Source organism: Aquila chrysaetos, chromosome 12 (genome assembly GCF_900496995.4).
Source record: "Aquila chrysaetos chrysaetos chromosome 12, bAquChr1.4, whole genome shotgun sequence".
NCBI classification, from domain to species: domain Eukaryota; kingdom Metazoa; phylum Chordata; class Aves; order Accipitriformes; family Accipitridae; genus Aquila; species Aquila chrysaetos.
The window spans coordinates 6,736,677-6,764,221 of NC_044015.1; the positions used below are offsets into that span (position 1 = coordinate 6,736,677).

The window sequence follows — 27,545 nt, forward strand, 5'->3', positions numbered from 1 at the left end:
GCAAAAGCTACAAATGCAATTAAAAAACCCCTAAACCCCAATATTCTTTCAGGCTAGAGTTTTGGTTGTATTTTATGCCAGCACCCACACTGCCACAGGAGGGAAGCAGCACCCCTGGAAGCAGGCCAGCAGCTCCCAAAAAGCACTCCTACCCCACGGGGCACCCCGTGCCAGAGAAGGAACCTGCCCCAGGGATGCAGCCGTGCTCCCAAACCCCCAAACCACCCTCCTCGTCAGACTCCCGACCCGGCGGCTCTCCAGACAAACCAACCGAGTCCCACGCAGGGAAAACCGTCCACCACCTGGCAGGATGCCAGCGACGTGCCGGGGACCCTCGCCCGCCGGCAGCGGGCAGGGGCTGCGGTGCCAGCCCAGCCAGGGGTGCAGCAAGAGGTACGCCCCAGGGCGATGCAGGCAAGGCAGAGTGCCACAGCTACCTCTGGGCTGGCAGGGAGGGCAGGCAGGAGCAGGCAGGGAGCAGGTTAGTGCTGTGCCTGCTGCAGGGCTCTGCACAGTGCCCCGGCGTGCCACCCCAGATCAGATATGGCAGCGAGAAAGCCCTCGCCGGAGCACTGGCTGCCCTACGTGCACGTCGGCACAAATGCCGGCCGGTTCCACGCCGCCCCGCTGCCCTCCTGCTACCTGGAACTGGCACTCAAATAACTTGGCAGCAGCCAGCGCCGCGTCGCTCTATCCCAGGACCTAACGCAAAGGTGTCGGTGTGCAAACAGAGCCAAAAAGCCAAAGCAAACACCTCCCCTCCACCCCTCCCAGCGCCCGGGGAGCCAGCTGGAGCAGCGGTCCCCCCTGGCTCACCGTGCAGCCTCTCGCTCCTGCTGGGCACTGGTCCTGGGGCCACGTGTGTCCCCGAGATGGGCCACACTACGCTCTGGCTGCTGCCCACCCCATGCCAAGGAGGAGCAGCTTCAGGGGCGCCCGCCTGCTCTCCCTGGGGAGCAGAGATGTCCCTTCCTCGGGGCAGCTGTTCCCAGGGCCCAACAGAGCCGGCAGGCAGGGGGAGGTGGTGGTGCAGACCACCCGCAGCATTCCGCGCCACCTCCTCGCACCCGCTCTGGCCCCCATCCCAGGCTGTCTCCCCCGGGACCCGCGGCCGCCAGCCTGCCTTGGCCACACGCAGCCCGGCTGGCCAGCGGCGAGCCACCGGCAGCCACGGCACCGGCTGGGACCCCCCGCATGGCCCCGGCTTCCCAGGCACGCAGCCTAGGGAGCCGAGTGCTCAGCTGAGCCCGGGGTGCCCAACAGCCACCTTGGCACTTGGGACCCGATGACCTCCCCCGGCAGGAGCGGTTTGGACCCCATTCCCAGCCCTGCAAAGGAAAAATGCCTCCCCAGGCAGCTGTGGGGCAGTGGGCAGCTGTGCCCCCCCCCCACAGCAGGGGCTGTGGTGGGACTTGGGAGCAGGAGAGGAGCTGGCCAAGCACCATCTCCCCTCCCAAACAGGTGGGGAAGCAGTAGAGCCGCTCTGCCCGAGGGCATCAGGGCACCATACTCCAGGGCGGTGGGTTCTGGCAGGAGTCAAAGAACCCACCCCAGAAAAGGGAGGGCTGCTGCAGGGCACTGTGCTGCGCTGGTTTCACCCTCAGCACTCCAGCAGTGCAGCACACCTGCCTGCTCCTACCTGCTCAAGGCTTGCCACTGTTTGCAGAAATTCAAGAGGAAAGTGCAGCCCTCCGCTTCCTCCAGAAACGCCCCAAATGAGCGTCGCAGGCCAGAGGATCTGTCTGCACCCCCCCCGCAAGAGCAACCCCTGCTGCGCTGGGCAGAGCAGGGCACTTGGTGTGACACAGTCAGACCTCTGCTCTATGAGCAGAGCATCTGTGGAAAGCCACCGTCACTAAAACACCACCAGATGACAGACAGGAGAGACTCAGAGTTTAATCGGATGCTTCCAGTTGTGCAACGTAAAGGATGACCAAAAGGGAGGACATGGGCAATGACAAGGACCCTATTAAAAAAAATAGTCATGTAGATTTGAGAAAAATAAAAATTCAAGATTAACCCCAGCCCCGTACCATAAAAATCCTCTGCATGTACAATGACTATTACTATATACATGTTTAAAAATAAATGCCCACAGCCTGGAGTGCAAAGAGCAGCGCCATAACTGTGCTTCGCGGCAGGGGAATCCATAAGGTGTTTGGTTTTTAAATTAAAATATAAATAGAAGCGTACAACATGCCAAGAACTGAGTGGGTTACATCCTCCTCTGCACAGGGCCAGAGCGAGCAGGATCAGCCCCTACCAGTTACAGCTATAAACCTTCATGTGTCCGAATTCCCAGCCCACCAGGTGGGATAGGCAGCCCAGCTTGGGCACCGTGCCGCCGCTACATCCCGTTCTTCACCAGCTCGTGGATCCCATCCTCGTCGATAATCAAAGGTGTGCGAAACTCTCGGCCCTTCACGTACTTTTCCAGACCCTAAGGGAGGACGAAGCAGCTCATTAGGAACGCACCACGCGTCATCTGCTCTGTTGACCTGCTGAGCTGCTCACAGATGGCTCTGGTCCCCTCCTGTGCTAGCGGCTTGAGGGACGCTGCCTCAAAAAGCTCTACTGTGAATTCAAGTCACGCTTTTGTGGCTTACCCCCTCACTGGCCAGGGCTCACACACATGCCCTGCCAGCCTCCCTGCCCACCTAGTTAATCTGCAAGGGCACCCGAGCTCTGGAGAGCCAGTACTCACTTCTCCTCCATAGGAGATGAGGGGAGAAATTTCACACTGGATTGGAAGGTCGTTTGCATCCTTCAAGCTGCAGAAAAAAAAAAAAAGTCAGGAGGGTTAGCTACATCCTGCCAGGGGATGCAGATGGGATCCAGAGATCTTGCAGATGCCAGCGTGGGGGGTCAGCGGCTGTCCGGGGCACCGGTGGCTGCCGGCCCACGCAGACCCTGCCACCGCAGAGCTGCCCTGGGTTAGTCAAGCCTTGCGTGCTCTCCACAGAGGTGCGAGCTAAAGTTTAGATACCAGCAGCTACTGAAAGGGAAGAGAGCTTCAGATGCAGCTTTAACGAGGATCTACGTGCCTTTCCACATGTGCAACTACAGCGGTGCCTATGCCCCCGGCCTGGATCACAGCCTCGCTATATTTGATGCTGCATGCAAGCTAGTCACTCCTTCCTTCTCCTCCTCCTGCATCCTTGGGGTGATGAGAGATGCACTCACAACACCCTTCTGTTTGGCTGGTCACAACAGGTCTTTTTTTTTTTTCTTTTTAAACATGTTCCTTGTTTAAAGCGCAACCGGAGGACGCAGGGTAAGCTTGTCTGCTCGCTCAGAAATACTCCCTGCAGCACTGCCTGCTCCTCCTGCCTTTGCCTCTTAGACCAACTACCTCAGCTTCTCTGTTCTGGACACGTGCCTGAGCTGGTGAGGCCAGCTCAGCCGCAGCCTGGCCCCGAGAACAGCCGCAGCACTGCTGGGCAGGGGTCCGCGTGGGGTCCCTGACCCCGCTTCTGCTGCCACCAGCATTTGTAGGACCCCCCGGATGCTCCCTGGCTCCAGCCGGCGCGTAAGCCTGGCCGGGGAGGGGGCAGCCGTGCAGAGCCAACAAGGAGCTGCGGCAGCACCCCAGGGTGCCCCTCCACACCCGCTCACTGCCGCAGCCAGACAGACATGGCAGGACGTCATCCGTGACAACGTTCCCTTTGCTCAGGTCGAAACTTGTCCCTGCTGCCATGCACTCGCTCAGCCCCCTCCTGTCCCAGCTGTGAGCAAATAAAACTTACCCGTCCTAACCCAGCCCTTGCACCTGTGTTTGCCTTAGTGTCAGATTCATTTCAAGATAATAGTTTAAAAAAAAAAAAAAAAAAAAAGAATTGCCATTAACTGGCAATGAAGGATACACGTAGGATAAAGTGCATCCTTATCCTTTAGCCTACATTATAACTACTGCGGTGGCCTAGTTATAAGCCTGAAAGCACTTGGATTCTTGAATTAAAAACAGAGACCGTAGGCGCATCCCGCCGGAAAGTACCAGAAGATGTAACTTCTCCTGAAGGGGAGGAAATGTAACAAGCTTGCTTAGTCTTCAAGTCATTTACACACACCAGCTCTAAGTCCCAGCCGTACAGATGTGCCCAGTGCCTACAGAAGAACACGCTGCTATTACAGAAGTTGCTTTAACATTTCTGTCAACTTCCCTGTTTACTTCTGTAAACTTTTAAGCACTGAGACAGTGGCTTTCCCTGGTGTCACAGTCTGCATCTTCAAAACTCAAGAGCTGAAGTCACACAAAGCACAGCTGGCCGCCTACGCTGAGATTTGCACATGCTACATCAAAGCCTGCTTGACATTTACTTAATGTTTTTAATCCCATTTCAATCCGCCTGGACGCCTGGCGGACACCAGGAGACAGCAGCCGTCTCCAGCTACGGGACCAGCCGGGATCAGTCCAGGCTGTGCTACGCCGTGGCGTGACAAAGAGGCGAGTGTCATCGAAGGGACACACCAGCGTGTTTCCCAACAGCATCCCGCCTGCGGGGTGACCTGTGGGGGCTGCGTGCAGTCAGCGGCAGGCTGCCTGCTGCCCCGCACCCATACCAATGGCACGAGCCCCTTCCAGTTATCCCTGCCTCTGCGGAAAGGAGCCCAGGAGGGAGCAGACGCTGCCTACCGCCCGCCACCCTGAGAAGCGGCGTCTGTGGGGTCCTGTAGTGAGACATGCCCCGCTCCCAGCATGCAGCCCCGAGCCCCCCGGCCCCCGTTAGTCACTACAGGTGCCTGCTCACCAGCACGCACCCATCGCACCGACCGCAGCCTGGCGCACTGCTTTGCCTACAGCCCGTTAGTACCTAAGCACAGCCCCGCCACCATGCACGCTGCACGGTATAGTTACTTGTCATTGACATCTGCTGGGGTGGCATCTGACCTTCCGTTTGTGACACTACGTGGGAATAAACAAGGGTTAGCAAGGGTGGGGAAAAAAACAGAGCAGAACAAGTCTGGGGTTTGCTGTTCTCCAAACGGGTGGCAGGAGGTCTCTCGGTTGAGGGAAGCCGCGACGCCAGCCTGGCTGCTGCACGGATGTGCTGATGTGCTTGGGCTTTAGAGCCACCTCCTCCCTGCACGGGCAGCCTTGGCTGTGCAATGGAGACCGGCAGGATTTGGTTCACAGGTGTTGAATCAAGAAGGAAAGTTCCTGCTGACCGAGCGAGTGACCCTCCTGCAGCCACCACCCTGCCCGCACCCAGCTCTGCCCTACAGACCACCCGGGAGAAGGGACCCACGGCTGGTCACTCCAGCAACACTGCTTTCAGGAGCGCTGAAACGGAGAAAGGGCTGGGGACTGCCTGGTGCTTTATACCCAGCCCAAAAAGGACGCAGGAGCGCCAGGAGCAGCAACTCACCGAGGGATGGCGGGGATGCGCGTGCCGTTTTCGTCCACAAAGTGCCCTCCCGCATTGAGAACCCAGCAGTGGTGCAGGGACATCAAGGCGTGTCGGGCTGTGGTGGGGTTGTCCTTGCCGTTCTGGCTGTCCGCATTCTTCAGGGGAGAAAACTCGTCCTCACGCAGCACCTCATACACCACGAATTTCCTGGAGGCAAACAGGGTGCAGGAGGGTCAGGTTTGGGAAACGTAGCTGCTCCCTGTTGCTTTGGCTTCTCTCCTGCCAGGGTGGCTGAGCTGGGGCCACGGCCCCCCCGCAGCCCACACCCACGGGCTGTACTCACAGCCACAAAGGAGGGAGGGGAGGACCTCGGCTGTAGGGTCAGCAGATGCTCCTCTGGCCCAGGAGCAGGGCTCAGCCGAGCAAGAGGCACGCAGCGCCTGTCCCTCCTGCTGCTCACATCCCTGCTCATCTCAGGGCACAATCGGCCACTGCTGCTGAACAGTGCAGGAGCTGGCATCCTGTCCTGACCCTGGGGTATCACCAGGGGGCACAGCCCTGGCAGCCCCCCAGAGGCTCTCAGAGCTACCCGAGGGAGAGCCAGCAGCATAGTCCCCACAGAGAGAAAAAGGCATACTTGGAAAACTGGAAGATGTCAAAGACGAACTTTTCCATCTTGATCCCGTTCGGCTTCTCGGGTTGGATCAGCTGCCCTGTAGCGATGTCCACGTGTGGGATCTTCTTCTCAGCTACATGGTGCTGCAGCCGTGGTTCATAAGTGCTGCAACAGGCCAAGAAAGAGCTGTCACTCGCCTGAACAAGGCACATCTCCAGCCCCCCAGCTCAGACGCTGCTGCGGCAGGACAGCCACTCTGCCCTGACCCCCAGCCGCCCTGAGGCACGGGCTGCTCATTCCCACAACAGCCAGGAGAGGACGGCCCTGCACATCTGCGCTCTGGCATCAGCAGCCAGCGATGGCCGGAGGAAACCTTATCTCCAGAAAGGGACCGTGCAGAGAGGCAGGGGTCAGGCCACGCGTGCAGGGGCCAGGGACCAGACCCTGCAGGCCTCATCCCAGCACGCCTGCAAACAGCTGGAGCTCAACCAGCAGAAAGCAATGCACAGGCGGTCGGGCAGCCGGCTCCGCTCGGTGCCGGCGCTCCTCCTCCAGCACACCGGCAGCACCCCAGCAGGCCCTTACTTGACTACATCTTTCAGGAAGGCGGTGGTGAAGTAGTGATTGGCGATGTTGCCCGCATTGAAGAGCAGCCGCCCGTCAGGGCCCCGTTTCTGGGCAGTGGCCAGGGAGATCTCGCTGTACTCTACCACCTGGTAGACACCATCCACTCGGCACACCACGCCGACCGGCTCCGTGGGGTTAGTCTTCTCCACCACCTGCCCAAGGGAAGCACTGTCAGGGAAAGACCCCCAAAGATCTGCACTTCAAATATACTCCCTTGTATCTAGGAGCCCTCATGTAGGCATTTTCCTGTGCAGGACAGCAGGGATAGTGCAGGGACAGGGATGCTGGAGCCCTCCCCTGCCAGGAGCTTCTAGTGACGGTGACTGGAAGAGGGCAAGATGGCAGGGCTGGGTGACAGGCACACCCAGAGGGCAAGGGCAGGATCTGGCACCAACCCCGTGTGTGGCTGGCAGAGGGCACAGATATTTTTAGCGCCCAGCCCACACATGAACAGCCAGCTTGCCACACGCAAGCAGGAGGCTGCTGGCTCAGCAGAGCCATCCCCCTACACCTGACCTCCCTCGTCTTCCTCACACCCCACACACCTCCCTCTGGGCATGGGACCCCCCAGCAAATCCCCACCCATCACTGCCACCACAGCAGGGCAGTGTGCATATACGCAGGGCAGCGTGCACGTACACAGGGCTTTCTCCTTTCTGCATGCTAGGGTTTACTTCCTCCTTCTCTTGCTCTGGCCAGAAGGAGGAACTGCTTTCCCTTTCCCAGCTCACTCTCTGAAAGCTTCAAGGCCACCAAGCCCTCTCACCTGTTTGCCAGAGCCAAGTCCAAGGCAAACACAATCACACAACCCCTTTGGCTGTTAATCCAGCCTTTAAGTAAACCTTTTGGTGTGCAACATCCTACCCGTGAGACATGGGGCTGGGCTCAGCGTCAGCAGTCAGCTGCACCCACCATGTCCTGGTTTGGTACCCAGGATGTCACGGCCGGGGACAGCTGGCAGCCTGCAGCAGGGATCCTGGCTGCCTGTGCTCCCTGCAGCTGCCTGGACAACAGCCGCCCAGCATCTGGGTGGGGACCGGGCAGCTCTCAGCCCCAGGGACTAGGGGACCCGAGAGCCCTGGGGCTGTCAGTGCCATGTCCCCATGCAAGGCAGGAAGAGAGCAGCACCAGGCAGGGGTCAGTGACACCCCGCATACTCCGGGATGCCAGACCCGAGGGACAGGTGGGACTCTGGCAGCGCGTGCGACTCCGCCAGCAAGTTCCCAGCGCTTAGCTATCCCTCCTGGCTGCGGCAAGTCAGCGAAGGAAGGGCGAGGAGTCAGGGAAGCAGGCGAGGAACAGGACAGACCCCACCCTGCTGCAGGGAAGCAGTGCCTGCCTGGCCCTGAAACCATACCTTGGCCCCGCAGTCTGCTCCCTTCTCCAAGCAGAACCCAATGAACCTTGGGTCGGCCACCTTCACCAGGATGTTGTCCACGCAGTAGACGTGGACACTCTGCACACCCCTCCTCTCCATGTCGTCCACGATGCCGTGCACCCCCAGGGCCCGGTACAGGCCCCCGTTGCCATCTGCGGAGGGAACAAACCATTGGGGCCGCAGCAACACCAGGCCGTCCTGTCAGCCACCCACACTCATCCTCCTTCCCCACAGAGCGAGGGTGGAGGGTCGCCAGCCTGGCCATACCCCACCCTCGTCCTCCCCGCCAAGACAGACAGACACCTCCCAGCCTGCGTCACCCGTGGGCCACGTCACGCTGTGAGACTGCCCTGCGCAGGCTCCAGCTCCAAAAGCTTGTCCTCAGCACCGTGTCTCGCCCCCGCGCAGCCCTCCCGCCAGCTCCTGGCCACCAACCTGGGGCCATAGCAATCTTGCCCTTCTCCTCCAGCAGGATTTTCCCATCAAAGCCCAGGGCGGGCAGCATGCCCTGCTGGAAGAAGATGACGTTTTCCTTCTTCAAACCAAAATAGTGATGCTTCAGGAAGAACTCCTTGGTGGACTCCATAGTCCGGCCACTTGTCATGATGTACCTGTCGCAGCGCAGAAGAGACCCGATGAGCAGGGAGGAGATGCAGGGCCTCACACCCCTCATCCCAAATGTGGGGAACCGCTTCAGCCTGTAACACCCAGGACAGGCTTCTTCCACCCCACAAACATTTGGAAGGATCTGACCCTCTGCGGTCCCACCCCTTTGGCAAGCCAATGAAGAGCTTCACCCCTCCTCGCGACACGCGTCTCCAAAACCCTACCGCACCCCGTGCAGCGGGGGGGTACACCCAGCTGCAGCAGCCAGCTCCCGCCACGACACCAACCTCCTGCTAAGCGCAGCCCCTCGCCTCCCAGCCCACTGCCTTGCGTGGCTGCCGTCCCACGCAGCGGGCTGGCCACAGGTGACGTGACACACGTTCCCAAGGGCCATGGGGTTGAGCTTGACAACATGGGACCTGCCAGGGCCACCCTCTGGGCCTCGACCCACTGACTCCAACAGGCTACGTACGCCCACAGCAACAGCGCCGGCGTCAAGAGGGTCTGCGCCAAGCCGTGGGCCCTGGGGCCGCCAAGGGGGTCCGCACCAACCCACGGCTCCTCGGCCTGCTGACGCCAACGGGGCCCGCGCCGACCCGCGAGACCTTGACCCACCAAGGCCGCGCAACGGGGCTTTGACCCGGCCGATGGAACGACACCGACCCGCGGGCCCTCAGCCCTCCGCCGGCACTCGGGGCGATGCCGACAGCACCCCACGAGCCTTGTCCCGCCAAGGCTACCCCCGGGGGACGGACGGACACGCTGACCCACCGAGGCCCGGGGCTCACCAGGGGATGTGGCAGGGGGTGCCGTGCTGCTCCTCCGCCAGCTGCTGCAGCCGCCGCAGGCGCTCGGCCTGGAGGTGGAAGAGGGTCTTGCGGGAGGGCAGCCCCACGTCGCACATGCCCTTGGGGTAGGGGACGCCGAGGCGGGTGCCCTGCCCGCCGGCCAGCAGCAGCGCGGCCACGCGGCTCCCCGCGATCTCCGCCAGCCCTGCGCCCGGGGAGAGCACACAGGCGTGGGGCCCGCCGCGCCGGCACGGCACCGCGCAGCGCCGGGCCGGGCCGGGCCGGGCCCCGCCGCACCCCCCCGCACCTACCGCGGCTCTCCCAGCGCGGCAGCAGCCCGCGGTCGCGGGAGGCGCTGCCCAGCACGTCCCGCGGCACCGGCTCCATCCGCGCATCCAGACCGACCCCCCCGCCGCCGCCCCACCGCCGCCGTCCCCGCGGGCGCGGCGGAAGAAGCGGTTGATCTCGGCCACGTCCATGTCGCGCAGCTCCGCCGCCAGCGCCCGGCGGGCCGCGCCGCCCAGCTCGGGCCAGAAGCGCAGCACGTGGCCCTGCCCGCCCGCCGCCAGCCGCTGCCCCAGCGCCGCCGGCTCCCCCTCCGCCGCCTCCATCCCGCCCGCCGCCGCCGCGCCCCCCCCCCCCCCCCCCGCCAGCCCCTTTATAGCCCCCCGCCGCCGCGGGGCCGCCAATAGCAGGCGGCGGCGGCACGTCCCGCGCCCTCACTGGCTGCGAGGCGCGGCGTCATCGCGGCGGCTGCGCCCCGCGCCACGTGGTGCCCGCCGCCCGCCCAATGGGCGCTGAGGGGGCGCGTGGCAGCCCACCCCACTCCGCCCTCCCCACCCGCGGCGCCGCCAATGGGAGAGGCCGCTGCGGCGGCGGAGGCGCGCGCGCCGGCGACTGCCATGGCAACGCCCGCCACGTCAGCGCGCGGCCCCACCAGCGGGAGAGGCGGGAACCGGTCCCCGTCCCTCAGCGGCGGCGGGGCGGCCTCCGCCCCGCTCCCGGTCCCGGTCCCGGTCCCGGTCCCGGTCCCCTCCGGGCGGGGCGGGGAGCGGGTTCTCCCGTAAGAACCCCACCCCTTCCAGCTGTTCCTCCCCGCGCCCGGCCCACGCGTGAACCGGGCAGGGGAAGGGTGGGCCCTCCGGGGAGCCCCCGGGCAGGGGCGTGGGGCAGCGGTCCCCCTCCTGCAGCAAGAGGGGAGAGGCGTGCAGGTAAAAGAAAAAAACAAACCCAAACCCACCCCAAAAACAGCAGGCGAGCTCCCTGCGGAGGAGGACGCCCCAGAGATCAGCCCTCTCAGCCGGCCGGGCCCCGGGAGCCCGCTGCAGAAATCCCCGGCCCCGTCATGAGGGGAGCGTGTGGTAACACCCGTGCGGGCTGCAGCCAAAAATCTGGTCCTCAGCCCGCACATCCCCTCCTGGCTGCGGAGCCGCGCACCGCCAACGCCTGCAGAACGTTGTGCAACTCGCAGCATCTCCCGGGGGAGCGGCCCGCGTCAGCCGAGGAGATTTTCCCTCCGGATGACGTCACTTCGGAAACCGTTACATCAGAGAGAGCATGGAAAACGCCCGAGCGCGGCATGAGTAAGGGGTGCTGTCGCAGGAGGGGTCGCGGCAGGCTCTGGCTGGGCGAAGGTCATCCCAGTGCTCCCACCGGGATTTTCAGTCGCACTGGTGTGTGGAGCGACCGAGCCCCCACGGCTGCGGGTGCCAAGCACAAGATGCCAGCACCGCCGTGGCTGGGTCACAGCCTTGTGTCCCCCCCGGACGGACACCCCGGCACAGGGTGACAAAGAAGTTGCTCAGCTACGTGGCATTTCACCGGCGGTCTCACAAGAAAATCACGCTGGACAACTGCTTCGTACTTGAAGCATCATTTATTAATCATCTGTATCAAGCACACATCTGCTCAGCAACGGTGCGTGACGGGATACAACGTTTGACATCTAACCCGACGGGAGGCACATGGTTACAGGATCCGGCGCAGCGGGAGGAAGCGTACTGAACGCTCTGGAAAGACAACCCGGGTGCAACACAGTGCTCAGGCTATGTTGTTAGGAGGCTGGAAACCAGTGGGAATAAAATTAGGAATACATCTAAGATCGGAGCTGACTTGTGCTTCGGCCAGTGATTTCAAAACCAGTTACCCTCCTTGCATATAATAAACAGGTGGAAGTGCAAAGAACTTCCTCTCTCCCTCACTGCTCCCACACAGACATCGGTGGCAGAGGAAGGACAGCTATTCTTCGATTGGCAGTGACATTGTGTGTCAGATCAGCTACAAAACCCAAACACCACCAAGAACAGCGGAGCATCCATGTGTTTCCTGTTCACACACACGCTCCAAGGGGACGCAGCCCCTTGGACAGCCTCCTCCCAGGGAGAAGGGACAGGTGCCTGCCCTGGCACCCCGCTGGAGCAGTGCCAGCCTTCCCTGGCTGTCTCCAGAGGCTTCGTCTTTCATCCCTTTCCCCCCAAAGCAGATCTCTCCCTCAAAGACAGCCTGTGGGTTTTCACGTCTAGCTGTCACCTAGCTAGGACTACGTGGGTCGGTGCTACACTGAAGGCTATCGGGAGGGAGCTGTGTCAGCAGCACAGACCAAGAAACCCAGCGAGCGTCTGAGTGGGAAACCTCAACACTTCTGTAACTCAAGCAGGCAGTAATTTGGAGATGAGGAAAGCCAGGCCCATCCAGGCACACACCAGGACAGATGCCTTGGATTCAATCACCATGCACACTTCAGATACAATCTAGAGTTAAGAAATTCACAGGTTTTAGCAGGTCTGAAACTTATGCCAAGCCACCAATAGATCACCGAGACACCCGAGTGAGCTTAGCTTAATAGAAAAAGGCTTTGAAGGCAGAGGGTGAGGGATAATGATAAAATGCTTCTGCTCTGAGGAGCTTCTAAACCTCCCTGTACCCCACAGCCTGCAAAGGGAAGCAAGGGGCTGGATCCAGTGACAGGACAGAGATCAGCATCTTCAACTCTTGCCAGGAGGAAAATAAAAAAAAGCAGCTTTGGGGTTTTTGCCCAGCTCAGTGCTCAAGCCTGGTCAATGAGCATCTGGAGAGAAAATCTGGTAGCAGGAGTTTGCATCCTGAAGATTTATTTAGCTCCTATTAAAGCAGCTGAACAAAAAAACCCCAGCCAAACTCTGGTGGCACAGCTCTGCTATGCTGCAGGAACAGGTTGTAGCTCCTCTCTAAAGATTTATCCTGGCACCGCTCTTTATCTTTAGTTGCAAATCCAAAGCATAATTCTGACTGAAATAGAGATATGTTTGAAAGATGACAGAGCAGCTCACAGTCCTAGACAAATGCATGTGAGAACTTAAATGCATTTAAGTTCTGCACCTGCACCCTAGCATCTCCCTGTCCTGATACTGCTATAGGTGACAGACCTCACGCCCCACACCCTGGGGAGCTCCCTGTGTCCCCTCGCAGGCTGGCATTCTGCGGGCCAAGCGCTCTCGGGTGCCAGCTGACAAGCACACACACAGAGCCAGCTTAATGCTGCTGACATGACGGCATTCAACACGTGAATTTCTGGGCCAAAGTGCTCTCACACCTGGCTCAGTCCACCAGGGACAGCAACAACTCGGAGCTGAGGACGTCAGTCAATACCTACCAATACTTAGACTACTTTAAACACTGGTCTTCACATAGGAAAACCCCTCACCCAGTTAATCATCCAATTCCTCCCAGACACTAAAGGTGCTTCACTGCAAGACAGTTAAATTAAAAGCAATGAATCACACACCCCATCTATGCAAATCTGCTTTACAGCTATGTACACCAAAGTAGCATCATTCCCAGAAAAAGTCTGATCAGCAAATCATACCTTAAAACTCATTGTGGGATTTTTTTTTTTTTTTTCCTCCTGGAAAACCTACCACCTCAAAGGCAACAGAAAAATTCAAAGAGATTGGTCCTTTCGGGGGGAGTTTGGGAAGGGCCACAGTAGACAGGACTCTACACCAGCACAGAGAGGAACGCAGACTCGTGAAATGCTACAGACATTGATCTCCTGACACACCGCACACGCACGCACAGGGCGATAATCAAGAGGAACTTTTAAGTGCAGGATTCCAGCAAGTCCAGCATCAGCAAGATGCAAAAAGTAAACTGCAAGGTAATTCAGGTATTATTCCAGGGAAGGTCAGAGATGGTTCAGGCAGCTGCCCACAAGTATTTCAGCTGGAAAAAGAATTCACGAGGGTTCTCCTCCTCACTAAAGCTGGTACCAGGGCCACAAGCCAGAATACGCTGGTCCCCCTCTCAGTAGGGCTGTTTCACGCTGTGCTCACCAGGAGCAAAGTGCCCACCCCTGCAGGGAGAGGCTCCGCTGGCTGTGTGGGTTTGCACACCCCTGGGAAACAGCCAGCGCCTACCCCATGCCAGCAGCTGCGTGAGCGAGCTTCTGCCTGTGCACTGAAGCCACGTGAGCAGAGAGCATGCTCTGGGGGGAACAGCGGTGCTGCTCGCCCAGGTATTTTTTTTTTCCCCTAAAAGCATGTGGCTGTTATCCCTGACACTGGAAAAGACCTTCTCTTGGCCAGTCAAGTCTGATGACTGACTGAGCCCTTTCCATACAGGATCTCAGATAGCCTCAGGCCCTTTGTGTAACCTATGAAGGACCAAAAGTGTCAGTGCTTCTAATCTACAAGTCTAACGGGTTAATGCAAAACCAAAATGCACAACACAGAAAAGCCAAGCGTGGGACCTACAACAGACAAATATTTGTTCTTTCTTATAAGACTCACAGGGCAGGAGTCCTGCTGAGACACAAAGAATACGGCGTGCTGTAGCACTCCTTTCCAAAAATATCACCTAAAGACGCTTATGTATTACAGATGATTTGGCATCAGAGCTAGGGAGCATCAGTGCCAGCACAGGGTATATGCTAGAAAGATGACTCCACACAACAGGGTTTCACATCACATCACCTCAGGCTACAAAGTGCTTACAGGTTGTGTCGGGACTGAGACTGGTACTGCTCTGACGACATGTAACCACCATCAGTCCCTGCCCACCCCAGGTATACAAGCAAGTTCAGCTCACCGCAGGCAGCATCACCCACACCTCGCTGCCTAAGCCCAGCATGCCGTCTGTGCCAGGCCAGACAGAAGGCTCTTCTCGGGTTGCGAAGCGGTGACAGGGTAACACCTTAGGCTCAGCAGATCTGATTTCACTGCCTCCCTCTGCTCTACATGACGTGAAGACTCAAAACTCCTCCTGGTCCGGTTTAGAGAGGATGGTGCTTCTGCTTCTTTATTTGTTACAGGTATCAACAAAAAGCAGGCAAGCCTTCCTCCTCCTCCCCCACACTGGAGAAGAGCACATGTGTTATAGGAAAGCTCACCAAAGAAATCCTCTCCCTAGAGCAAAGTCAAGAGCTAGGACCAAGACTTTAAATGGTCTCACTTCAAATGACTTAAAAGCACTTGCCAAGATCTGCTCAGCCTCCCAGGCTCCCACAGTCATCACTCCTGCCACCCAAGTGCCCGCCGGGGCAAAGCCACACACCCAATGTAAACGAGCAAGCACAACACACACACAAGCACACGCTGAAAGCCATCCCGGCCTCCTCTGCACATCACAAAGCAGCAGTAAAGGTTTCAAAGCCCAGTTAAGTCCTTTGCATCTCTCCTTCACAGATGACTCAAAAGCAGGGCTAGGAAGCTCTTTTGTACATTCAACTGTAAAACATGTGAGGAAGAGGAACAAGACAACTCTCCTGATTGTTGCTACTGCCTACAGCAAGTTTTGGTACAGATATCCTCTCTTATAGGCACTCAGTGGGTAAAACGTAGCCACAACAAACTTGCCATCAAAAATCTTTCCAGTCAGCATTTTTTGGGCAGCTTTGGAATCACCAGCATTTGCATATTCAACAAAGACCTGAAAGAGACAGAGGAGAAATAGGACTTCCAGTGCAGCATGCCACTTGCCCCCTCTCACCCCTGCAACCAGGGAAACAGTTCCTGAATGAATTTTTCCCCTCTATCCTTGGTTGAGCTCAGAGCAGTAGAGCTAAAAAGGAAGGGGCTGTATCTCTGAACTGGAATTTCAACCCTTGCTCCTCATTTCTAAGGGGAGAGTGTTTGGTAAGGTGGGAGAAAGTATGATGATGCTCTACATCCTCAATGCTCCCTCTCCCATTGGCTTCTCCCCTTCCCTCCCGTATCCCAGCTCCCCTGCTAAAGCTGTTTGGGCACCTCCCAGGTTAGGCAACCTTACGTAACCAGGAAGGAACCTGTGCTGTCCTTCAAGATAACCAGCTATTTATAGTACTGTCATCAGCCAGGAGATTGCCAGGAGCTGAGCAGCAGTCCTGCAGCACATGGAGTGTATGTGGGAATACACAGCCTCTTCCCTCCATTAACTTACTTGGCCTTTACCAGGATTCTCCTTTGGAATAAGCAAGGAAACCACCGGTCCATATTTCTGACACTCCTCCCTTATGTCTTCCAGGATATCTGAGAAAGGAAAGAGCTGGTTGTCTTTCACTTTGCAAACTAGGATGAGCCAAGAAACAAATGAAGGCCAGATGAATCCCCAACAGCAGGGTTTGCAGCACATGGACAGTGCCTTTCCTTGCACACGAAGCCTGGCCTTCCAGCAGCTAAAACATTTGGGATTTGTGAGTGCCTTTTTTTTTTTTTTTTTTTTTTTGTTTTGTTATGGCGCTTGGAGGAGGGGAACTGAAGTAGCTGCCACAAACCCTTCTTTGTGTGAGCAGAAGCCAGCTTTTTAAACTCTCATCCCTAGAGCTCTCTAACTTTTGCCACTCACGTGGATTTGAGAGCAAGCAGAAATGCAAATTCCACCAGCATGCCTTGCCACCTACCACATATAGTTTTTGCTACAGTTTAAGAACTCCAATGAAATATTTCAGTTCTCTGCTGAGATCTTGGATAAGTTCATTAGCAAACTTTTAAGGATCTGTCCTACGGGGCTCGAGAGTCCTGTGCACGTCCAGCAGAAGCTCAGAGCCACAAACACATTATGAAGTCTGTGGACATTTAACCAAAGAAGAAAATAAAAATAAACTTTTTCTTTTTTTTTTTCAAATCTGGGATCCTTCAAGAACTCACTACAAGCTCTGCTTTCTGTCTCAATCTTTTAGTCTATCCTCTGTTGGTGCAGTTGACCCACTTGGTACCAAATCTCAGCTGCACAGCTCTTTGTTTGCTGCTCTTGCGCGTATTAATTGCTCTTCTGCTTGCTCTCGCATCCCCAAAGCCAAACAAAACAGAGTCTGTAAGATGACATTGCTATATGGAAATCGCATGGCTTGCACCAACCTTCATATTCTTCTTCGCACTGCAGAGAAGCATCGCTTAGAACATTTAGCAGCCTCAGCACAGGCGTGGGGAGCATCACCAAATCTTCGATATGGGGAGCTGTTTGATACCCACAGAATTAGAGAAAAGAAAAGAAATCAAAGTCCGAAGGAGCAAGAAAACAGGAAGTTGACTCAACATGCACTATCATACACAAGCACTTACTGCTCTTTGCAGTACAGTTTTGCTTCTCTCCACTATTATCTGCATTTACAGCCTGTATTCTCCCTGTTTCCAACTTATCTTCACCTGTGCACTGAGACACTCTTCCAAAGGGTTCAGTGCGCTCTGCAATTATACTAAGGCCAGCACCTGAAATTGCTTTTAAAATTACAAAGCTAGCAGAAATTAAGACTAGAATTATTGTCTACTTAGCTCAGATCCTGAAACTGATGTGACCTCAAGACCTATGCTAGTTGAGCAAACTGCCCCATATATATGGAGATGTGAGAAGATGAAAGAACTACCCTGCAACCTGCCTCTCCTGTTACTGCCACCAGACAAGCTGAAAACAAGCCAGTCAGCTTCTGTAACTCCAATTCTTAAGCTATACTAATGTACCAGCCTCAGCTCTCTCTAAGATGTCTTTCAGTTCTTCCCTAAACACCATGTAAACCTTCCCCCCTTCAAAATCCAACTGCAATGCACTGTTCTGAAGACTGTCATACAATCTTGCAACAGAAATGGGAAAAACTATTTAGTTACTTGAACAATGCAGTGCTATAGAATAAGGCATGGCCACAAGAAGGTGGCCAAAAGGTGGGTGAGCAGCGATCCTGTGAACAACTTTACAGGAGCAGAAATAAAGCCCACTGCCATGGGGCGCTTGGCTCTAGAAAACAGGCAGCTCCACGATGGCCTGGAACAGTGTACCACAGATACTGTGGAAGAAGGAAACAACCAAGGTGGACAGACTCACACCAAACTGAGAGTCACATCCAAGAGGACACCCAGTCCTCTAGAAACTCAAAGCAGCAGGGACAGTGTCACTTCTCCAGGGACAAAAGCTTGATTTCACATTCCTGAAAGGGACTGGCAGGCCAGTCATGAATTTAAGATCTGGGAGCCCAACCTGCAGTATTTGGAGAGTGTTAGTGTTTTTATTTGTATTGGTAGCTACAGGAGCCAAACACAATAGCAGTACCTCACAGTTCTCCCACTTGACAGTGAGAGAGGGGAGAGAAAAGGGAAGAAATGGCTCCAATTCTCCAGTCTGAGCCTTCTCACTACGTTTGCAAGGGTAGCGGGCTATTACTTCCTTGGAAATACTTACTTTTCCAAGCTAAGCACGCAACACATATGAGGGAGCTGACATCTCTACCAGGTGCAGACAGAAGGTCTTGATTTCATAGTGCAAGAGGAAATGATAGACAAGCACACACACTATAAATCTCCTCCTGTCTGACATGGAAGAGTCCTTATGAAAAGCTTACAGTATGAAAGGCCTTATCAGTCTAGACGATGCCCAGACAGTGCTCAGGGACAGCCCTTCAAAGAAAGGTGCTGCATTCAGATAACCAGGCATGTTCCAGCTCCAAGCAAACCTCTGGGATCATTCTTCCACAGGACTGTTAGCAACCAAGAGACAACATCAGATGAACGGGGGTCTGAAAGAACATTTAAGTGTTGCCTCGGTCTTATACACTGCCCCTTTTATTCAAGCAAGTCTGTCCTTCATTTCACATGCCTTTTTTCAGAGGGAGACGAACCAACCCCTAAGACTCAGAGTCATCTGGTCTTCCTGTAACCAACTGACAAATGCATTTCCTGCAATACCCTTCTGCCCTAGGAGGTACGTTCTGCCCAGTCCCTCCACCCTTCTTCAAAGTGCCAGGTGATACCAACCACACTGACAACACAGAGCCTGCAAGCAGCTCAGGAAAGAAGTTGATGAACTGGAAAGTCAAGACTTGGCTGTAAATGACAAGGAAAGCCATTCTCAGCTGTCTTTGCTCTAAACAGAAAAACCGTGTCCAAGTGAAAGGCAATGACAGATCATTTTCTGACTTCCTAGGAAAGCAACAGTAAATGCTTCTTTGTGCAGACAAGCGCATGTACAAGTTTGGCAAAGAAGAGAACCAGCAAAGAGAACTAAGAAAAATTGAAGCTGTTATGTAAACTTGTAGCACTAACCGCAGAAGCACCTTCCTAGGTACAGTTAGAGGCCTGTGTGTTCAAAACTAGACCAAAAAGCACTGCCAATATACTGCTCCCTCTGCTCTAAAGCAATACTGGCTGCAAGGTTCAGCCACGGAAGGTGGCTTTGATTACAACAGTCCCAGTTTCTGAGATGCAAGAGAAGTTTGAAAACAGGAACGAGATTGTTACCTTTGCCTAATACACAGGAATGCCAGTATCTTGATGTGACCTCAAGACGCAATACTTAACAACCTTCACTGCAAGGTACACCAAGCAGCTTAAGAAAAGCAGGGCTAAGATTCAAGGGAAAATGCTAGCCCAGCCAGAAGCTGGATGCCTGAAGCATTGATTTATGCTGCAGAAAAGCTGAATGCAGAGCTCTTCACTGGTGTTCTTGAAAGCAGACAGGCTCTGGAGAATGCTACTGTGTTGCTTTTGGAACAGAAAACAGGGAGGGATACCAGCCTAAACAGGGCAGTCTCAGCCCATCTTTTGCTGACAGCCTGCAACCCACTTGGGGTGGGTCCTGGGGAAACACCATCATTTTATTAAATTGAAGAGAAAGTGCCAGATGAAAGCAACAGTAACATCTGTCCGTGACCTGCCACACAGGCACCAGAAGAGGCAGGCCAGTCACTGCAAAAATAGACTCGCACCATGACAACACACAGCAGGACTATTCGACCTGTGCAGAGGAGGCAGCAGCAGATGCTACCACCAGCCACTGCCCTAGTCACTCACATTCCTGGCTTCTGAACTGGGAAACACCTGGCATAAGAAAAACCATCCACTCACCATAAATAGCACTGCACTCTTCAAAAGCACCTTAACAGTCACAATATTGGGTAAATACCTCAGTTACTTCTGTCCCCTCAGATGAATGCTGCTGCCAATACACTCTTGGTCAGTTTGATCTGGGCAGAATTTAATGGGAGTCCAACCGGGGAAAAGCAACAGCCCACAAGGCTAGAGGGGCAGGGCAGCACTGAGAGCACAGGCATTGCTCCGACCTGCCTGCCGTGGTACCACAGAAGGCTGGCGAGAACCACAAAGAGCAAAGGAGCAGCAACAAGGCCAGAACCAGAAACAACACAATTTAACTGCACTCTGTGCTGCTTCCAATACATGCCGAGAAAGCCGCAAGCAGGGCTGATGCGCACAGCTTACCAAAGGGAATGCTGAAGAATGGGCTGCATAAAGCCTTCTCAGCAGAGGCTCGCTTTCCTTGGTCACAATGAAGCATGCTGGAAGAGAAGACACCCTTATGCTATTGCATGTAACATTCTGCATCAACAAATTCAACTCAGGCTGGAAGCCAGTACACAGGAAGACCCTATCTTTGGGGTGCTTATGGTACAAAGAGAAGAGTGAGAAGCACATCTTCCAATTCACAGCTGAAGCACACCAGAAGGATCCCCTAAAAGCATTTTGGGTACTTGGTACAGACATCTCAATGTCTCTCAGCACCAAATGATGGAGGCTGCTCACTTACAAGTTCACAAGGAACGCAACACGTTCCAGCTCTACCTCCCCAGGCCGTTCAGCCCACCTCTCAGGCACACATGCAGTCTCATGAAAGTGATCGCACTCCAGGGAGCTCCCACATCTTTCCACAAATGGGATTCAAAGCAGCTAATAGCCCAGGGTTTGCCTGAGAACATCCCCTACTCAGCTTTACCAGTAGCCAAGTTGTGTCCTCATTCACTCTGTAGCCTCAGCGCAGAATCACAGGACAGCAAAAACAATCCCCTCGGCAGACCTCTCAGTAGAGTGCTGTGCAAGTGCATTTGAATCTTGACAGCAGCAGAGAAGCAGCGCTGTCTGCCCCCCTCCCTCATTTCTGACAATACTCCCCTAAAGCAGCAAAGTCTCCAGTTTTCCCCAAATATAACTTCATTGGCAGGAAGTGCAAAGCACTGAAACAGCAAATGGTGAACATCATGACTGATATTCTTTATGTGCTTACTCCAAACTGTGCCAAAATCAGAGGAGCTGAAGCACCTCTGCTAATGCTTGCACTTGTTACCAGCACAGTGGCAGGGAGATTTAAACAAACAAACCTGTAAAAAAAAGTCTTAGGTGTCAACTGTAAGTTACCAAGAACAAGGCATGAGACTTTACAGAGCACATCTTTAAGCCACAGTTAGTAAATATGATAAGATACCTTTTGATAAGGTCTCTGAGGTGATAAGCTGGAATGGCTGAATTGACCACCCCTTCACTGGCAAATATGCGATCAATGATGGCAGAACTGTTTGTCTGGGAAGAAAAAGAAACAGTGGTTAGGGAAGCAAAAAAAAGACCAGCACAAAGCTTACAATATCCCATCATTTCTTGGCCTAGATGCAGAGGGCTCTGGTACTGTGGCATTTTGTGAAAGATCCCCAATGCTCCAGCCTCACACGTTAAACCAGCAGGCCCACATCAGATGAAGTTTTTCTCATTTGCCTGTGTGAAAGGTGTAAATTTCCACATGCAGGCAAATTTGCTGTTACTGTGGACGTTATGATGCTGAAAGGATACTCTTACCAGGAAGGGGAACACAAAACAAAATTATTTCATACAGAACAGAGGACAGAGTAAGGCTCCGGGCTCACAACACAGAGCCTTCCTCTTGTTTTCTCAGCACATAGACTTACAAGAATATCCCCAAACTAGAGCTAACATTAGACTAAACCCAGCAAATAATTCCTCTGTAATTGTGCTGCTGAACTAGCTGGCAGCCATCAGCCATCCATTTCGTTCTTCCTTCTGTGCCACACTACAGCTAGCACAACTCACTCTCAAATCTTGGCAAGACACAGGCTCTGAGCACAGACTCCTGGAACCCTCAGCTTTCAGTAACCTGAACACAGGCAGCATTCAGATATGCCAGTCCCACAGGGCAGGCGGGTATGTAAGGCTCTGGAACCTTAATTCTCAAGGCAATAGGATTAGAGAAACATCCTGGAAACACTCTCTAGTTGCCGGATGCTACCTCACAAATCCAGGTTACGAACAAGAAGCAGGAGGACTCGTTTGGTGCAAGCAAAAATGCCTGCAGCAGCTCTTGCTCACCTTCCATTCCTGAGATTGGACTGTATGTTTCAGTTTCATTCCTGAGAACATTTCCAGTAAAACAATTCCCAGACTCCACAGATCCACAGCAGAGGTACACTCCGTCTCACTCTGGAGCCCTGCCTGTGCCAGGCAGTTCTGCAGTTCTGCCTCTGGAGCCCGATACCCGTCTGTTTGAATATATTTCACATCCTACGGAAGATCAAACACACACAAAAAGTTAATTTTCCAGATTGAGGTTCTCCACTCTACCCTTAAATCAGTTCACAGAGGCCCTTCAAAATGGGTCACCGAAATACTATTGCTAAATTGACAGAAAGCATTGTACAGCCAGTCGCATTAGGCAGGCAGTTCAACTCACTATACTGCTGTGTTGATGAGGAAAAAACCAAGACTGTCTGGAAGAGAAAACATCTCCCAGCAAAAGAGCAGGCATCCCACTAACATCTGATCTCTCTGAAAGACAGCACTGCTGGGAGGAAGAGGCTGGATGTCACTGCGGACTGGCCCATTAACCCCTCATAAGCGCAGAAGACACTATAAGTTTCAGGATAAGGCTCAAACACCCACAACATGTTCCCACGTCAGCTGCATGAGAGCACAAACAGCCCAGTCTGAACAGTGAGGATCAGTGACAGCTGCCATTATTCAAGTAGTGATGTCCTCTGGAACAAAACATCAAAAGAACGAAGCAGGCACCTAATGCTCAGACAAGGGAATTATCAAAGGCACTTCCCACACACCTCTTCCTTCTCCCTTTTGCAGCCAGAAGCACTGCAGCAATCAATACCTGCCCAGCTGCCATGACTGGCAGAGTAAAATAAAATGCCCACACACTGCCTGCTTAAAAGAAAACAGGAAATTATAGAATCACACAAGTGCTGGCTGGAGGGGCTGCTCTGAAGGTCTTTAGTCCAGCCTCCCGCACACAGCCAATACCCAATCAGTCAGCTGTGGCTTTGTCTAGCCAAGTCTTGTAAGTGTCCAAAGACAAACTGCATGCTGCATCTTTTTAACATGGGAGGGCTTGTTTTAGACACACTGATTCGACTCACGGAATGACAGAAGAATATGCAAGCCTACTTCCTGGATAAGGCACAGGACTGGGAATTCTTACCAGGGGAATATTTTCAAACCAAAATTATCTGGTTCCCTGACTGAAAATAAAGTTCACAAAAGACATTTTCAGGCAACAGAGCTCAAAAGCGTTTTATGAACTTAAAAAAAAAAAATTGATACACAAATTGCTTATCAACATTCCTCCTCCTATCAGCAAAGAGCAGAACCTCTAGCATGGCAAAAGCAGAAGCTTAGCAGCCCCACCAAACAACATTTAGAGATAAAGAAAACACCGTGGTCAATGCCACCAGCAAAAATTGCAAGATGGAACTTCACTCCTACCATCTAAAGCACTTTGAGAGATTTAAGTCGCTGAGACCTTGCTCTATGTACAGCCATTCTCTGTTAAACAGTAACGGCAGGGAAAGTTATGCAAGGATAAGCTCGGCAGAGTTGTCACAGATAAAAGTAGTGTACTCTTGACTCAGATAAGGAAATCATGCACATATGCTGCTGCCCAAGGCAGGGGTGGTGAGGGGAAGCTGACACCCTGTGCACATTCAAAGCAGGGTCAGAAGGTTCACCCATATAGCCAGCATATTTCTGAGAATGGGCAAAAGAAACTCAGCCCAAAGATTGGAAGGAACCATAGAAGCAAATAAAACACCTGATCAACTATTACGAGACAACTCACAGAGCAAGCAGCGAAACACTGACCTGAAGAAAAAAAAAAATCTGCATTGGACATAGGACACCAGGAGAATGTTTTTTGCTGATAGACAGCAACAGATTACCAGCATAAACCAGCGTTCAGCCAAGAACGTGGGAGAACTGAAGAACAACATGGAGGAGTTAAGAAGTACAAACATTAAAAACAGCTCCTGTACCAAAGAATTCAGAGGCAGGTCACCCACACAATCCGCTGATATTCACAGATCAGTGGGCTGTACTGTCAATACCAGGTAAGCCAGTAAAAAAAGTTTATGAATTTAAAAACTACAAATGAGTAGAGTGCATGGAGTAGGGACAAGCCAGGACAATGTCTGCACAGAAAAATCACACCTCATTTACTAGACTTACTGCCCATCACCCAGTGATTAGAGGCAAATTTGCTAAGAGGCTACCTGATGAAAAAGCTTTACTGATACCCCTCATAGGCAGTCACTGAGAGAGGGAGGGGTAAAAGGAAGCTCTATGGAACAAAACCGCAGAACCTCCTGAGGCGCTCTGATTTCATCAGAGGCCATGGAAGAGAATAAAAAAGGCAAGGACAAACTTGCAAAATCCAGTATCACCAAAACAAAAAAGTGACAGCATGAAGAGGGAGTGAAAGCCCAGCAAATGGGAAAAGCAGAGCAGAACAGGCAGATATCTGTCCGTGTCAGTAAAGAATGGACACTGCCTACCCACAGCCAGACTATGGGCTTTTGTCAACACAACGACATGGGAAAAAAACATCCGGACTTCCTGAAAAATCGAAGCTGCTGAAGATAGGATGAAAGTAAAGACAAGCACAAGGACACTGCCAGAGATAACGCGACTGACTGGGGAGTCTGATGGTGAAGCCTGGATTACTACTACATACGATAAGGGATGATAAAAGGAAATTCTACAGATCTGGGTGCTCCCACTCATCTGACCACATGAAAACTAGCAAATTTCCCAGGAAGCTGAGACACTGCTTTTTTCAGTGCATCATTAACTTTGGAATTTGTGGTCATGTGTAGCACAAAGGCTAAGACATCAACAGAAACCAGAGACATGCAAGGAGAATGGGAACACGAGCTTCTGTTTCTAGGGCCAGACAACATTTCAGCCTTTTCCAGGAAACCCTCAGCACTAGCTCAGCTACTACTCTGATCAGGTCACGTCGACTTCTACACGCATGAGCCAAAAGCATCACAGACCCACACAACTCAACACAGAGCCAACTGCTTCAAGAGCAGCACGTTCCAAACCTGATTCCCCTCTTTGAAGCTAAGTCCAAAGTCAATGAGCTTAAAGCACTCCTCCTCTGCGCTCCACAGGATGTTGCGCGGCTTGAGGTCTGCGTGCACGTAGCCTTTGTGGTGCAGGAAAGCCAGGGCTTCGAGAACATCTCGGGCGCAGTGCTGGATCATCCACATGGAGCAGCCCTGGTTGCTGGAGTGCAGCAGCAGCTCGGACACGCTGATGTCCAGCAGCTCCAGCAGCAGACAGCGAGATGGGCCATTCGCAGAGTAGTGGTTGGTGAACACGCCGTACAGCGTCACTACGGTGAGACGCATTGACAGGCATTGGTAACAAGCAATTACATGGTCACCACCTTCCACCGCTCTCCACTACTGCCCAGAAGGCCACAAAAGCTGCAGGAGGCAGCTCCTCTGTTTTACAGAGCGTGATGTTCAGAGAGATGGTGAACCAGACTTCAGAGGGAAGCAGCAAGGGAAAACCAGCCACACCACCCCTGCGGGCTTCGGAGGACAGGCTGGTCTCAGAACGCCCCACCAGGCTCTGCTAAAGTGATCAGGCCGGGCAGTCCTCGTCAGGAGGAGAATCTCTGGGACACAGATATGCAGGTCCCAGTGGGTAAAATGGAGGTAGTACTGCTCTTTTTGGGACATCTGCCAATCTTTTCCTGTGTGTGTCAAGGCATATTACAGCATTAAAAAGTGCTTCACACAGACAAAAAAATTAGTGTTGGGAGAACCTGGGGGCTTCCAGCAGCCGCCTCCGATTTGCAGGCTTCCTCCTTTCCCAGGCTCATTCCCACCCACGCAGGCAGCCCAGGGGCTCCTGCCAGAGCCGGGCAGGCGGACACGGCCCCACTGCTGCCCCGTAGGCAGCGGGGCTTTTGCCAGGGCGGCTGGGGCAGCCCTGCCCAACAGAGGACTTAGGGGTGCCCTGCCCGCAGCAACCTACTCTGCCTACCCAAAGGGCAATGCCCACCTCCTGCCTGCTCCTGCCCACCCTGGGTGGGGGGGAGAGACGATCTGCAGGCCCCCAGCCCAGGGAAGGGGTGGGGTACCCAGGAACCTGCCCCAAGGGAGGTACCAGGAAGCACCCACCGCAGGGACGCTGTTTTGGGGTGCCCAGGCTAGGGGCCCTCAAACCTGCCCACCCAGGGGTGCCAATCCAAGGGGCACATTGGTCTGGGGGTCCCTAGCCCTGCCTGCGGGGGTCAGTCTGGGGGCGAGGGAACCCACATTCCCAAAGGCGTTGGGGGTTCCCCTCCCTGCTTGGAGGGGGGGTGGTTTGGAGACACCGGTTTGCCCCGAGGGAGACTGTCTTGGGGGGTGTGGGGCCCTCCGTGGATAGGGGGTGTCCGCGGGGGCCCCCCGAGAAGGGGGGGGGGGGGGGGGGAGCGGGGGGGGTTACGGGGGTGCCCAGGCTGGAGGACGAGGCGGGGTGGGGGGTGCCGGGGTGCCGTTACCGATGTTGCGGTGCCCGCGGAGCTGCTCGAGCGCGGCGCGCTCCTTGCGGAAGCCGTACTCGGCGCAGTCGGCGGCGGGCGGGCGGGCGCCGGGGCGGCGCGCGGGGCCAGGCCGCGGCGGGGGCGGCACGAACTCCTTGACGGCGCCGGGGGGGGCCCGCGGGTCCCCGCAGCAGCGCACCCGGTAGACGGAGGCCGAGGAGCCGCTGCCCAGCGGCGCCTGCACCTCCCACAGCCGGCCCAGCGCCTCCAGCAGCGGCGCCGCGCCCCACACGCACCCCGACATGGCGCCGTCCCGCCTCACATCTCCCCCCCGCCGCTCCCGCTGTCCCGCCGCCGCCGAGCGATCGGCACCGACCCCGGCGCCGGCCGCCGCCGCGCTCCGGCCGCCATGACACCGGAAACGGGGCGGGGCGGCGGCGGCGGCACCGCCCGGCGGCCCCTCCCCTCCCGCGGCGCGGGGCGGAGCCGGCAGCGGGGCGGGCGTCGCGCGGGGCTGCGGTCCCCTCGGCGCCCCGGGGCGGGCGGGGTCCCGTCCCCTCAGCCCCCCGAGTCTCGTCCCCTCAGCGCCCCGGGTCCCGTCCCCTCAGCCCCCCGGGTCTCGTCCCCTCAGCGCCCCGGGTCCCGTCCCCTCAGCCCCCCGAGTCTCGTCCCCTCAGCGCCCCGGGTCCCGTCCCCTCAGCCCCCCGAGTCTCGTCCCCTCAGCACCCCGGATCCCGTCCCCTCAGCCCCCCGAGTCTCGTCCCCTCAGCATCGCCGGGTCCCGTCCCCTCAGCCCCCCCGGGTCCCGTCCCCTCAGCCCCCCGAGTCTCGTCCCCTCAGCCCCCCGGGTCTCGTCCCCTCAGCACCGCCGGGTCTCGTCCCCTCAGCCCCCCGGGTCCCGTCCCCTCAGCCCCCCGGGTCTCGTCCCCTCAGCACCGCCGGGTCCCGTCCCCTCAGCCCCCCGAGTCTCGTTCCTTCAGCGCCCCGGGTCCCGTCCCCTCAGCCCCCCGGGTCCCGTCCTCTCAGCACCCCCGGTGGTCCCGGCTCCTCAGGCCAGGCACCAGCCGGGGGTCCCATCCCCTCAGCGCCAAGCACAGCGGGGCAACCATGTCACCCCCTCAGCCTGGGCACCGCCAAACGCCCCCGACGTCCCCCGGCTCCACTGGGCCTGGCTCCCAGGGTGG

The 27,545-nt window shown here is 55.5% G+C and overlaps 2 protein-coding genes across 2 annotated transcripts; both read right to left on the reverse strand.

Moving 5' to 3' along the window:
• Positions 1-1,876: 1,876 nt before the first annotated feature.
• UAP1 (UDP-N-acetylglucosamine pyrophosphorylase 1) lies at positions 1,877-9,982 on the reverse strand. Its single transcript, XM_030033020.2, is given in 11 exon segments — positions 1,877-2,440; positions 2,705-2,771; positions 4,856-4,903; positions 5,367-5,555; positions 5,986-6,129; positions 6,550-6,743; positions 7,949-8,121; positions 8,405-8,580; positions 9,364-9,568; positions 9,675-9,759; positions 9,762-9,982. Coding segments are annotated over 11 exon segments (1,587 nt in total). The 5' UTR covers positions 9,975-9,982; the 3' UTR covers positions 1,877-2,347.
• A 1,238-nt stretch (positions 9,983-11,220) lies between these two features.
• On the reverse strand, positions 11,221-26,758 carry UHMK1 (U2AF homology motif kinase 1). The gene is made up of 8 exons (XM_030032713.2): positions 26,380-26,758; positions 24,926-25,218; positions 21,909-22,100; positions 21,016-21,110; positions 20,019-20,095; positions 16,674-16,772; positions 15,757-15,845; positions 11,221-15,267 (listed from the first exon to the last, which is right to left on the reverse strand). Exons 1-8 carry the CDS (start codon positions 26,663-26,665, stop codon positions 15,121-15,123), a joined length of 1,278 nt encoding a protein of 425 aa, XP_029888573.1. The 5' UTR covers positions 26,666-26,758; the 3' UTR covers positions 11,221-15,120.
• Between the last annotated feature and the right edge of the window lie 787 nt (positions 26,759-27,545).